Source organism: Sus scrofa, chromosome 2 (assembly GCF_000003025.6).
Source record: "Sus scrofa isolate TJ Tabasco breed Duroc chromosome 2, Sscrofa11.1, whole genome shotgun sequence".
Lineage (NCBI taxonomy): Eukaryota > Metazoa > Chordata > Mammalia > Artiodactyla > Suidae > Sus > Sus scrofa.
This window is the reverse complement of record NC_010444.4, coordinates 150,822,275-150,835,804: the sequence shown is the minus strand read 5'-3', so window position 1 is coordinate 150,835,804 and position 13,530 is coordinate 150,822,275. Positions and strand designations below refer to the sequence as shown.

Sequence of the window (13,530 nt, the reverse complement as noted above, 5' to 3'; positions counted from 1 at the left end):
GCCCCACCACCTGAGCTGCCCCAGCAGTGGCTGCACGGCTGAGGACGGGGCGGACAGACAGAGGGATGAGGCCAGTGTGAGAAAACCGACTCGCTGCAGGAGTCCGTCAAAGAGCCCTCTGGGGCCCGTCTCCCCCTCTGTAAGATGGGACCACTGCACCCCCGACAGGGAAGTGATGGGACGTGCAGACGGATGACACTAGATTGGCGTGACGTTCGGGAAGGACAGGCCAGATGAGGAACCACCCTGCGGGACGCGGGCCTCCCCAGGGGGCTGCCCCCTGCTTCTCGGTCCTTCCTGACCTGCGCCCTGGACCACGGCGCCCGACGGACAGACACCGCGGGGCCGGGTTAACGGCAGACGCTGCTACAAATCGCGGCTGACTGTTTCGGACCAACCCGAGGGCGTCCTGACAGGGAGCCTTCCAGACACCGGACAGCGAAGGGCCGGCCGCCAAGATGCGCACCCGGTCGTCGGGGATGCCCCAGACGTATCATTATTATTTTTTTTAACCACACTGATGATTCTGACACGCACCCCGGCTGAGAACGGCTGATGCATCCCACCGACTCTGGCAGGTGGGAGCTGTCGTCACCCCACTTGGGAGCGGCTGACTCTTCGGGTCACACGGCTAAGAGTCACGCAGCGGAGGTTTCAACCACACAGTCTGCTCTCATTCATCCCAAGGACACACGCGGCTCCTGAGGCCCATCGGCGTCGGCCACAGGCTCGCCCTCCTGCTTCCAGGCAGCCCGGAAACCCAGGAGACAGCGTCTCACACGAGGAGACAGCATCGACTTTCAAACACGCTGGTTTTGGGGTTTTTTTCGTGTTACAGTGGCACTCGCGGCAGCCACATGCAAGTCCCCGGGCCAGGGGCTGAATCAGTGCTGTAGCTGCGAGCCACGGCCACGCAGGCCGGGATCAACTCTGCACCTCCCCAGAGACCCGAGCCCCTGCAGTCAGGTTCTTAACCCACTGGGCCACAGCGGGAACTCCTCAAACTTGCATGGCTGGACAAGCTCCTTCTGCATCTGGCACTGGGGACAGACGGCGTGTGCTCACAACATGCAGAGCGCAGGGACAGCTCTGAAACCCTTCCTGCTTCGGACAGACTCCCTGCCTGAGACGCTACCGCCAACATTCGCTTCACTCTTCCTCGCTTCCTCCCGGGGACACTGGCTGGCGCTCTCGCGCGCGCCCTGGCTGTTCCACTTTGCCCAGCAACGTGTGCAGAACCAGGGCCGCCTCGGCCCCTCCTAAGGCCCCGAGCCGCGTCCCGAGCCTCTGCTGGAAACGCGGGCCCCACCGCCTGCTGGCACGGACACACACACTGACAAAACTGGCTGGCTGCTCCTAACATCCTGCGGTGTGGACAGGACAGCCAAGCCTGGAAGAACTGCGGGCCCACGAAGAGCGAACCAGCCCAGGGAAGGCAGCTCGAGGTGCGCTCTCACGTGGGACACCCTGAGTCTCGAGGAGGCGTCCAGCCCGGGTGATGGCAAAGGCCAGGGCGAGTCCGCGGGTCCCCAGGGGCTCCTCCAGGGCACAGGCCGCCGCCCCGTCCCTCTGGAATACGCACCTGGGACATGGACCCGAGGCCCAGAGGCCCAGGGTTCCCGCCCCTGTGCTCTGTAGAGGGTGTAGGGCCATCTGAGCAAACACCTCCCTGCAGACTCCCGAGGCTCTGGGCCCCGCCCAGTGACAGTCGGATTCCGGATTCCTAAGAGCGGGTTGACATTCCACAAAGACCTGCCCACAGGAGGAGGTGTGTTCCGTGTGCTTTTGATTCCTGTGTGTGCAAGGCTTATCCTGGAGACGGGGCAGCGGACCCGTGGGGGGCTGGACAATCCCCCCACCCTCTCGCCCCCATATCCTCCTACAGCTCAAAGCAGAGAAGGGCCTTCTGGGGTCAGGCAAACGGTCGGCGACTTTCCTGAAAGATCAAGCAGCATCCGTTCCCTCATTTCGTCCCTCGACCAACATTTCCGGGAGGCCTCGAGTGTGCCGGCCACTGCCAGGGCACTGGGCGATCTGCTGGGGAGGCAGCTAGAGGGGACCCCTTGCCCCAGGGAGCTCCAGTCCTGACTGGTAGAGCGGAGAGGAAGGAGTAAACACACCAGCAGCAGAGCCGAGCCCAGGCTGGGAGCGGGTTTCGCGAGGGCCAGGGAAGGTCAGGACCGGGGGGACCTCGCCCGCGGCTCCTCCTCCATCTCCAGCTCAGCTACAGGGGCGCCTCGGAGCCTCCGCGCCGTCCCTTCCTCCCACATCCGCTCCCCCCCGCCCCCCCGCTGAGGCCAAGTTCAGACGCCTCCTTCCTGCCGGCCATCACCCCTTTCCGGTCCTTTCTACACCCTCAGCCAGGCCGACCCAGGTTCAAATCTCAGCCCTTCCACGTCTGGGTGACGGGGAACAAGTCGCTGAGCTTCTTGCACCTTAGTTTTCTGGTTTCTCACAGGACCCACCTCAGCACGAGGCTGAGGATTAAACAGGACATGGTGCTGAAGGTGTCAGCTTAGGACCCGGCACACAGGACGTGGTCAGTCAGTGGTGGCTATGCTCCGTGATGATGGCTATTAGCCATAACACTATTATTCTTAGCATCAGCCATAAGACTAATAAAAACCTCTGCGGACTCCTCGCCAGAACGTTCAAAGCTCTCTCTCCCTCTTAGGCAGCTTCCCTGGCCGTTTTGTTTTGGAGTGGCTGAAGGGCAGGCAGAAACTCGTCGGGACACTGAAGGCAGGGCACACAGTGTCTGCAAGCTGTGGGATCACAGACAAAAAGGGACCCCTTTTGCAAGGGGGATCCAGGGGAGGTGGCGCTCAAGCTGGCCTTGAAGGGGGCAGCTGGAGGTGGGGAGGGACAGGAGCAGCTTACGGGAGGAGCCCCGCGGTTGCCCAGGAGCCACTAGGGAAGGAACTACAGAATAGGACCAGCACCACACACTGGGGAGACGGCCTCCGTTTACCCAACTGTAAAATGGGCTAATAGTGGGGGCCACTTCATGGGGCTCCTCTGAGATTAAATGCTATTGACTGAAGGTTAGCACTTGCCAACTGCTTTCATCACCATCGTGGCTGAAGAGCAGGGCAGCCTAGGAACACCTAATACCAGGGTCTATGTTCAGAATACTATGCTGTTCTGCTTTGTGCACTGGATACACTGTTGCGAGGCCAACTGTGCCAGAGGAATAGACGGATGCATGGATGCATGGATGGATGCATGGATGCATGATGGGTAGGCATTTGATGCCACACCCAGGAGCTTGCTTCTGCAAATCCTGGAGCGTGGGTGGGGGTGGGGGGGTCTGCAGGTGTTTTGAGCAGGGGATGCTGTGGCCTGGGATCACTTGCAGCATGGAGGCTGGGCCTCCCCAGGCGCCAAAGAGCCAGGGCAGGACCTTCTCCAGTGTCCTGGGTACCACATTTCTCCTAGAGGAGCCTGAGACCAAAAATAAAAGCTCAAGCAGCCCTGTTGCCAAGGCTGTTTGCCATGGCAACATCAGGGAGCCACTCGTGGGCCGGCTGCTGCAACTGCTCAGGCCTGGTTCCTAACGTCTCCTCGCTCTCCCTCTGCTAAATGACTGTTCTGCCAGGCAAGCACAAGGAAAAAAACCCGGCTGCAGAGCTGCTGGGGAGCATCCATCTCAGCCAAGCAGGGCTCGCCCGGCTGAGTTCCCAGACAGTGGGTCCCAGACAGCTGAGTCCCTGCCACGCAGAGCCAGCCCTGGCCAAGCAGACAGCAGCCAGGAGTCTGGTCCTGCCTCTGCTGGGTGATCTGAAGGCATCCCCTGGTCTGCCTCCTGTCTGCTTCTGCACTGCAACAAGAGGGTCTTGAGCAAGTCAGTCTCGAGGGCACTGCCCACTGCCTGAAAGCGCAGGTTTGTCTGCGTGTGTTGACCTCATTACCACTGTCATCTTCAAAGTGGCTGCCGTTTACTGAGAGCGCTTACTGTGTCAGACACCGGTGGCAGGCATGTTTATCTTCGGCAGTTAGCCTAAGAGCATACTATCATCATCCCTGATATTGCACGAGGCAATATCAGAGAGGTTAAGACACTTGTTCAAGGTCACACAGCTAATAAATGGAAGAACACTGATTTAAACCCTTGACAGTTCAACACCAAAGTCCAGAGCTCTTCATCACTATTTCTTCAAGAGGCATCTAACTGGATGGGCTTTCCTCAAAGTCAGTGCTGCAACATTGGCTAAGGCTGCCTGGGGCTCCCCTCTGGTACCCCAGAAGCCGGGAAAGGAAACTGTAATACTGGGAACACGGGGTCTAGACAGGCTCAAGGACCAACAGCAAGGCCGGCATTAGACTTGTCTGTTTTTAATATCAACAACACCCCATGACTGGGCTGGGTTTCCAAACACTCCACAGGCCTCACCACGGAGCCCCTCCCAAATCCCCTAAGGTATGTGCTGCTATCAATCCCACTTCCGAGATAAAAACACAAGAGGCACAAAGAAATCTGCCAAAGGCCACGAAGCTTGTCCCAAGCAGAGTCCTGGCCTAGGCTCCTAAGCCCTCTAAGTCACTGAACCAATAGCTGTTTTCCTCCGGAGAAAAGACTGGGTAGGAACTACAGGGCCTTGGGGCTAATTCATCCACAGCTTTGCCAAGGACTTAGAAGTCTCTCCGTGGGGCTGCAACTCAGGCTCTGCCCTAAGGACAGGGCGGGCTGGGGAGCCCAGGAGCCTTGCAGCCACTGTAGCTGCGTGACCTCAGGCCAGGCCCCACCTCTCAGCTCTGACCCTGCAGAGCGGTCGCCCTCAAGGGGTGGTCCCGAGCACCTGGCCAGGGAGCCTGCAAGGGGAGTGGGGGGGCCTCCCGGGTTCAGGAACCAGCAAGCAGGAAGAGAGTGGCCTGCACCTGCGGCCTGCACCCAGGTCCCAGGGCCATTGACCCCCCCCCCAATAGACAAGTGCCTGTAGCCTTTCCCAGTCCTCACTGAGGGAGCTCCCTGGTGGCTCAGCGGGTTAGGGATCCATTGTTATCACTCCTGTGCAACGGGCTTGGTCCCTGGCCTGGGGACTACCGCAAGCCCAGCCACCCTGGGCAACAGCATTTCTCCAAGGACCAGCCACCTGTCCCTCCCCCAGAACCGAGACCCATCCTCCCCCCAAGTCCTGAAACTGGAAGAGAAGCAGTCGGGGCGCCGGGGAGCTGAGCCTCCTCCAGCCAGGTGGCTTCTCAGGTGCCTCCGTGTCTCTTCTTCTGGGAAAGAGGGGGCAGGAGGGATGCACTCCGAGGGCCCCCCGGGCCGAGGAGAGGGAGCCACTCGGGCCAAGTTCACATCCCAGGCTAGACACTCAGTAGCTCCAAGACCCTGAACGACGCACCTGAGCCCTGTGCCTCAACTTCATCCCTAACTAAATGAGTGACACAGAACCCACCTCACCAATCCAGAAAGAAACCACGCAGCAGTACCCAGAAGCCTCCTCTCAGACACACGCTCAAAGAGTCCCGGGTGACACGATGTAGTCTGTGGGCAGCGGTGGCCGCTGGTCCAAACTGGCTGAAGCTGGGTGTCGGGGGCCTAGGGACGCATGACTCTCTCTCTGCCACTGGCTCCTGCTGGCTATGCCTGGCATCTTCCACCGTCAAATGCTTAAGATACAAAGGTCTTTGCAGAGAACCTGACACCCAAACATAAAAAAGACTCTGCTCAAAACCTCGTCTACTTAATGCCAGACAGGATAAACATTTTTTCTTGCCCTCCCTGGGCTGTCATCCTAGTTGTAGGGATAAAAGCATGCAGGCCCCTCCCCGTCAGGGGACAGGGCAGAACAGACACTTGACGGGCTCTCCAGAGCAGTCAGGTAGGAGCAGGGGCTGGAAACACGGGCAGACTGTGACTGCGTTAGCATGCTGCGGGCCCGCGGAGGGGACTCCAGGTCATTCCAGAAGCATTTCTGCACCTGTCTCTTCTCAGGAACAGGTGCACCAAAGACACATAAGGAGCCGCAGCATCTGCTCCGAGGAGGCTTATATTCTAGCACATTCCTTCACTCAGGGAGGATTTCATTTTGGTTTGGGCCAAACCAAAATTTGGCTTGCAGGAGTCCCCGGGCCAGGGACCAAGCCCATTGCACAGGAGTGATAACAATGGATCCCTAACCCGCTGGGCCACCAGGGAGCTCCCTCAGTGAGGACTGGGAAAGGCTACAGGCACTTGTCTATTCGGGGGGGGGGGGTCAATGAAGCAAACAAAATCCTTGCGCTCATGGAGCTTAACGATCTGGAGTGACTTCGTCAACACTTCACAAGACCCGCTTTAGAAAACGTTTCCGTGATTTGGTGTTTAGACTGGCGCGCTGCGGTGGGTGCTTTAAATCCATGCAGCCTTGGATTTTCACTGTCTCCTCCAAAGAACTTTATGGGCAGGTGCTATCACCATCACCTCTGCGCAGGGGGAAATGGAAGCTGAGAGAGGTCACGTGACCCACCAAAGGGCTCCGAGCTCGTGAATCACAGAACCCGGACCCGAACCCGGGGAGGCTGACGTCCAAGGGAGCGCTCGCCACCCCCCCCGCCCCTGGGGAACGGAGGGGAGAAGGTGTCACCAAAATGACAGCAGGGGAGCTGAACACTGGACACAGCGGCGATGGAGACGCGGAGACAGAAGACAGCAGAGCCTCTGCTTCCAGGAAGAGACTCGCGGCCAGGGCCCCAGAGAAAGCACACGACTCGGGAGTGTCAGGGGCCTAACTCGCCAACGCCAAGTATCTGAAGGCCCTTGAACTTGAGGTTAAACGGACTGGGGTCCAGGGATGACGTATGAGCAAGGGGGTGACCCCAGACGCGCCCTGTGGGCAGACTATCTGCCAGCAGGGCTGAGGACAAGCAGGAGGGGCGGGGGCCGGTGTGGCGAAGACGGGCAGTCGAGGCAGGAGTCCCACTGTGGAGGGCCAAGGTCCTGGATCAGAAGTTTCAGAGGGACAGAAAGGGCAAAGCCCAGTGCCACTGCGCCCCCGCAGCCCACACGGTGGACGCCAGGCACCCACTCAGGCTGCAGCAGGGGAAGGGAAAAGCCCCTCGGTCTCTCCCAAAGGACTGTGCGGTCCCTCCACCCTGCACCCAGGCAGCATGCTGGCCTTTCTTCCTAGAAAAGACTGTGCCTGATCTCGCCCGTCTCAGGTGCCGAGACACAAGGGCTCCAAGTTGTGTGACCAGCAGGCAGATGTTATGGGCAGAGCAGGATCTTAACCCCCAATCCCCCCCCACTGCAGAGACGGAGGGACAGGGGCCTGGACAAACAGAGGGACCATGAGTTCGGCCTTCTCTCGCTCCGATTAGCCTTCATGTTTGCCCAAGTTGCTGGCAAACAAGGAGGAACAGAAAGCGAGCGGTCCCTGGCTGCATGGAGCTTGGAGTCACGAGGTCTGGGGGCCACTGCCTCGCTCTGCCTTCTACTCCCAGGCTGTACAGGGGGTCCCCTCTGGCCAGTGAGTGAGTTTTCTGCGAGCATAAACGCCTCATCCGTGAAACGGAATAACATCTACACTTCATAGTCTTTATGGGAATGAACCACAGTCACGCACTAGAAGGCTCGCCAGAGGCTCAGCACGCAGGGCTGCTCACCGAGTGGCATGGAGGATGCGGGAGGAGACAGCCGTTCCTACCGCCAGTCTTGCTCCCAGCCCACGGCCCCAGTGGCCAGGCTGCCTCTGACTCAAGCCGCTGTTCCTTCTATTGTCCCAGAGAAGGAAGAGGGTGACGCACATCCTGGCAAAGATGGAGCTTCTGGCCCCAGCGGGGAGGGGCGGGCCCCAGGGTGACGGAGACAGGCGATCGGTCCCCGCCTTTGCCGGGCTTCACAGCATCCTGATCAGCAGCAGCAGCCGGACAGCCCAGTGAGGGACCCCTGGACCTCCAGTGAATGCAGCCAGCCCACCGAGCCCCCTCTGGACGCAGGGGAACAAGCCCCCCCCGGGGTGTCACACAGGTGATCCGTGGGGAAGGGCACCCGGCCCAGGGTGCACTCGCCCTGCCCTACGGAGGGTCAGAACTTTGACTTGGAAAAGAAGCCAGCCCTGGCTCCGGGGCTGTGCGGGCAGCAACATTCCAGAACTAGCAAAAGTCAACACCAGCACTTCGAGCCCCGCGCCCTGATTCTCCAGGTGGCAGGGGCCCCTTGTGGGCGCTCAGATCCTGTTTTAGAACGGGGAGGAGATAGGATTCCAACTGAGAAATGGGCCAAGTTCACCAATAAGACATTCCACAGGACTCAATCACTCATGGCCCCTCATCAGAAGAAAAGAGGGTTCCGTCTCACAAGTCGTCAAAGAATCGCACATAAAAGAGTCAGCGGGACACCGTTTATTGATAAACAGACGTAAAAATGAAAAACAACTTGCAGAGAGTCATCGAGTATGGGCACCAGGCATTCCCACCCAGCCCACACTCCGAGTGCAAATGAGCTCCATCTTTCTGGAAGGCACCCTCCAGAAAGGCTGCTGACCAAATGCATGTGTAGCTCCTTGACAGAGTAATCTCATTTCTAGGAATTTAGATATATACAAAGACAGTCATTTCCGCGTGGCTCATAACAGCAAAAAAAGAGAGAGAAACTACTTAAATGACTACCAATAAAGGATGAATTAAATGCATTTTGGTTCAATCCATGATACTATGTAACTGTTAAGATACTAAGTAGAAGAATTATTGATACAGAAAGATAGCCACAGCATAATCCTTTGAAGGGAAAAAAGGCAAGTTTAAAAAACAGTGTGATTCCACGTTACAATTAGCAGATAAAGGACGGCTCCATCTTTGTACAAAAGACACAATCGAAAGGACTCAATAGGCGAAGAAAGTGTACATGAAAAGCAGCAGCGGTTCCGTCGGGTAAGCTCACGTGTTTTCCATTCTGTCCTTGACGCTGGCCAGTGTTTTCTAACAATTCTGTAATTAAATATTTTCAATGATAAGGGGTTGGGCCCGATGATTCATCAGGTTCCTGCCAACTCGACATTTTGGGCATCTATGATTGTCGTCCCAAGCAACCAAGCGACTTCAAACAACCCATATTTAGTGTGGCCTCCGGAGCCTCGGCCGCTGCCCACAGCTGCAGCCCTCTGCATTCCTCTCTCCCCAAGCTCGCCGCCCAGCTGTCCCCTGTCCCCCCCTGGCCGGCCTAAGAGCTGCCCTCGCCTGCAGGTCTTGTGCCCAGCCGAAAGCCGAGCGAAGGCACTCAGCACGGTAACAGGTGCCACGAGGGCACAAAGAGATGACAGGCACGACTCCTCCGGTTCCAGAATCTGCCTGGGACACGGGGCTCACGCACCAAGGGCTCGGTTGTGCAACGCGGCCTAAGGAAACCCGAGGGGAGGGAGCAGAGTGAGCCGGGTCGGGAGGCCTGCCGGCTGCAGGAGAGGGCGATGCAGGCCAGGGGCGAAGGCGAGCGGAGGGAGGCCCACCCGGAGGCCTTTGGGACACACGCCCCGAACCCTTCCAAGAAGCTTTCGCAATCCTCGGCCTGCTGAATTTCGGAACTCTGACCTGAGGAGGTGAAAGTTAAGTCTCCTCAACAGAAGCTCTCCCTCTGGCTACTCCGGATTAGCCGCCAAAGACAGGACTTGGGGAGAAAGCTGATCAACGACCTTTTTCCTCACTCTTCCCACCCCTTCCCGAGGGGGAGATGGGGGGCGAGGGTCAAGGAGGGGCTGGGGAGGGGGGGGAGAAGTGGCAGCAACAACCGGACATCCCGCATGCAAACAGAGCTCACCCCCAGCGGCCACGGGCTCCGACTGCGGGCGCCACCAGCCCCATTTGACAGATGGCGGAAGGGAGGCTGGGAGAGTCCAAAGGGCTGGCTCCGGGGTCACCCAGCCAGAGAGCGGCGAAGGCGACTCCACGCAGGCCTTCTGACTCCAAGTCCAGTGCTATTTCCAGGCAACACACAGGACCTGGAGTCAGGAGCCCTGGGTGGCTCTGTCACCCACTGGCTGCGTGGTCCTGTACCGGCCGCGGGGCTCTCACAGCCTCTCTCCCCAGCTGTAAAATGAGCAGGCCCGCGATGGCCCGCCCAGGTCCCCTTCCGCCGGCTGGCTGAGCCTTCTAGGGGCGGCGGCAAAGCTCCCCTCTCAGTTACATTTCCCAAGTTGGGCCGGCAAGGATCACCGAAGCGCCGCGGCCCGTCACGTGGTTACATAAAAAAAGCCAACGTCCCAGATTAACTTTCACTGCACCGCTTCTGCCGCTACCTCATTACCCAATTTTCCAGGTTCCTTGGGTGAGAGATCCCTGCTGGGTAGGCCCGCCGGGCGGCTGAGAGGGCCAGTGATGAAGTACTGGTGAGCCAAAGAACACCGAGGATGGAGTGCGAACCGGGGGTCGGGGCCAAAGCGGACAAGTGTTTGCTATGGGGCTCCGGACTCTTCCAAGTCTCCTTCACCGGCGTCTTGGCTGAGAGGTTTGGAGTCACCCACCCAGACCAGCCCGAGGGCCGAGGACAGAACGGTCCCAGCGGCAACGGTGCCCCGGCCCCCGCCTGCCGGCTGGGGGGCTGCGGGGGCGGGGCGGTGCCGGGGCTGGGCACCGCCTTGGGCGCTGACACGGCCGCGGGGCGAGCCACGGCCCCGGTGCCCGCCGCGGGAGCTCCACCGCAGTTTCGTCAGAGGTAAAGGTACGCGCCCGGCGCGCGCCGCGTGTGCACACAAACACAGCCTCGCGCGCGCGGACCGCGCATCGCCCTCTCCCGCCGGCCTGGCCGAGCGCGATCACACGCCCCCGGCGCCCTCGGCCCCTGCCCGGAACCCACCCGAGCGCGCCGCCACCGACCACGAGGCCCCGCGGCTCCCTGACGCATGGACGTCCGCAGCGGGCACGGGCTGGCCTCCTCCCGCGCGTGGCGGGCTTCCTCCCGGCGACAGCCCGCCGTGCCGCGCCGTCCCATCAGCCAGCGGGGACTCGCCCGCCGGCGTCCGCCCAGAGCGGAACGTCTCGGCTGCGGCATCCCCTCGGAGCGCGTCTCGCCGCCCGGAGTCAGCGCGCAAGCCTCTCCCCGCCCACCGGGTCCCATGACAGCTGCTGCCGCCCAAAGACAGGCGGATTCTAACAAGAAGCAAAGTTTCTCCCTCCCGCTCTCCCCTCCCACTCGCCCGCCCCCCGCCTCCCCCTCCCTCCCAGTGTTATGCAAAGCAAGCCGGCACCGGCGCTCCGGCCCCAGGTACCAAACCGGCCCTCGCGAGCCGCGCCCGGTTGCGCCCGGCGGCCCCTCTCGGCGCTCGGGCGTGCGCCCGCATCCGGGGTCTCCCGCTCGGCTCCGCCGCGTCCCCCGCCGCCCGGCTGCCCGCAGCGGGGCGCCCGCGCGGAAAGCCCTAACTATGGGGCCAAACTTTAAGCTCGCAACAGGCAGGGGTGGGGGACAGCGGGGAAGGGGCGGGGGGCGCGCACGCCCCGCGCAGGCATGTTCGGTGCCGCGGGGGGCAGCAGCACCCCCCCGCCCGCGTCTCCACGTCCCCGGCTTCCTCGCTCCCCCCTCCCGGCACACCAAAGCACCCTCTCCTGTCACGCGCGTGTCGCCGGTGGGGCTCCCAGGCGCAGCCGGAGCCCGGGACGCCGCCTCGCCTTCCCTTCCCCCCCGCACCGCCGAGCGCGCACCGGGGCCGCGCGCTGCAGGGGGACCCAGGCGCCCCCACACCGTCCTCCGCCCCCATCCCGCCGCGCTCTGGCCCCCGGAGGCTCCGCCGAGTAGCGAAAGCAGGAAGGTGCTATCCCCGCCCGCACGTCCACGTGCCCCACAGACCCCCTACGCCCTCAGCGGGCAACTGGCAGGAAACTCCGCGCTGCGGCCGCTTTGGGGAGCCTCGGGGGGGCAGCAGCAGAACGCGGGGTATCGGAGACTGGGGAGGGGGGTCAGGGGACTCCGGGGACCGGGGCAGGCGCCTGTGCCCGGGCCACAAGTCCACGTGAAAGTACGGCGGCAAGTGCCGAGAGCCTGAGGGCGCGCCTCCCGCACCCAGAGCCAGCCTGAGGGTCCCGCACACCTTGGCGCGGCTCCACCTCCCAAAGAAGCGTGCAAACACCCCCCCCTCCTCCAGCACGGCCGGGGCGGGGGGGGGCCGGACGCCCAGCAACCAAGGCTAGACCCTCCCCAGCAGCCGTGGCGCCCCCAAGGCTCCCGCCTGCTCGGCGGCCCCCCAGCTCCCCGTGACCCTCACGAAGCGCATCGCGGGGTGCGCCGAACAGGGCTTCTGCACCCCGGAGCCCCGGCCCCCCAGTGCGCCCACCGCTGCCGCCGGCCTCTGCGGCTGCGGCAGCAGCCCCCGCGGCTCAGCCCCGCTGGCCTCGGGCCCGCGGCCCCGCCGGCCGTACCTGCGCGTCGGCGAGATAGTTGAGGAAGAAGGAGGAGAGCTCTTCGTCCAGGAGCGCGCCGCAGTCGTTCCCCGCCATCTTCCAGCCGCGGCTGCAGCGTGCGGCGGAGTCAGCGCCGAGCCGGCCGCGGGGGTGGGGGGGCGGGCGCGAGCGGCCGAGGGAGGCGGGCGGAGCGAGCGCGGCCGGCGGGAGGGGGCGGAGCCAGGCCGCGGCTGCCGCAGGGCCGCTGGCGGCGGGGGCGGGGCCGCGCGCGGAGGGCGCCCGCGGGGGTCTCGCCCCCCCTCCCCGCCCCGGCGCGGCGCTGCGCCGCGGCCGGCGCCGCGATCCGCTCCCGCGGGCCCCGGCCCGGGAGGAAGGCGCCGGCAGCCGGGCGGCTGTGCCCCAGCCGGCGGCCTGCCGCCTGCGCAGCAATGCGGGCGGCCCAGCGCTCCGGCCGGAGCGAATCACGTTGCGTTAGCGCTGGGCGGGTCCGGAGCCAACCTGCTTCTGCTCGGCTGGGAAAACTGAGGCCCGAGAAGGCAGAGGACTTTGCAGCCTCGGTGTGTTGCAGATTGCAGGGCAGACAGGCAAAGCCCCGGTCTGACGGCCCCGGAGGCTTGAGTTTGCCCAGCAGGGCTGCCGGCCAGAAAGGGAGGAACACCCTAGGGCCAAGGCGGAGAAATCAGGGAAGGCTCCTCGGAGGTGGTGGCTTTTGAAAACTCTTTCCATGGGAGATACGCTGACCAATATTCTAAATGTAACCATCTCTGGCTCTCAAGGCTCCTCTCATTCCCTAGTCCTCCCCTTCCCCCTCAAAAACACCCCCAAAACTTCACTGACTTCTCTAACCATGGCCCACAATGCCTTGAAGCAGCCAAACTGCCTGCTTCCCCAGGCCCACTGGCCTCCTCCCTGGTTGAACCATCTCACAAGCGGCCTCCACACCCTGAGTGGTAGCCCACATCTGCCCTGCGTCCTTCCCCACTGCCCCGCAGACTGTCGGCCATTGCCTCTCCCCTACTCCCACCGGGCTCCCTTACACCTGCAGGCCTTTTTTTTTTTTTTTTTTTTTCCTTTCCTAATTTCTAATAATTCCTTCTTTTTTTTTTTTTTTTTTCCTTTGGCTACCCCAGCATATGGAGTTCCCAGGCCAGGGATCAGATCTAAGCCTCAGTCGTGACCTGCGGCAACGCTGGACCCCTTCACCCACTGGGTTCGATCCCG

The 13,530-nt window shown here is 61.9% G+C and overlaps 1 protein-coding gene and 1 non-coding gene across 3 annotated transcripts in view; both read right to left on the bottom strand.

The window, feature by feature from the left end:
• PPARGC1B (PPARG coactivator 1 beta) overlaps positions 1–12,467 on the bottom strand; it is a 101,534-nt gene extending 89,067 nt beyond the window's left edge. For both annotated transcript variants that reach the window (XR_002342022.1, XM_021085008.1), the window contains exon 1: positions 12,328–12,467. Coding sequence is in view for 1 of the 2 variants with exons in the window: in XM_021085008.1 (XP_020940667.1) it covers positions 12,328–12,405 (78 nt within the window). In the remaining variant the exon portion in view is untranslated. The remainder of the gene's footprint in view (positions 1–12,327) is intronic.
• Positions 9,861–9,940, bottom strand: MIR378-1 (microRNA 378-1). The gene has a single exon (NR_038523.1). It is a non-coding gene; the product is annotated as a microRNA 378-1 (primary transcript).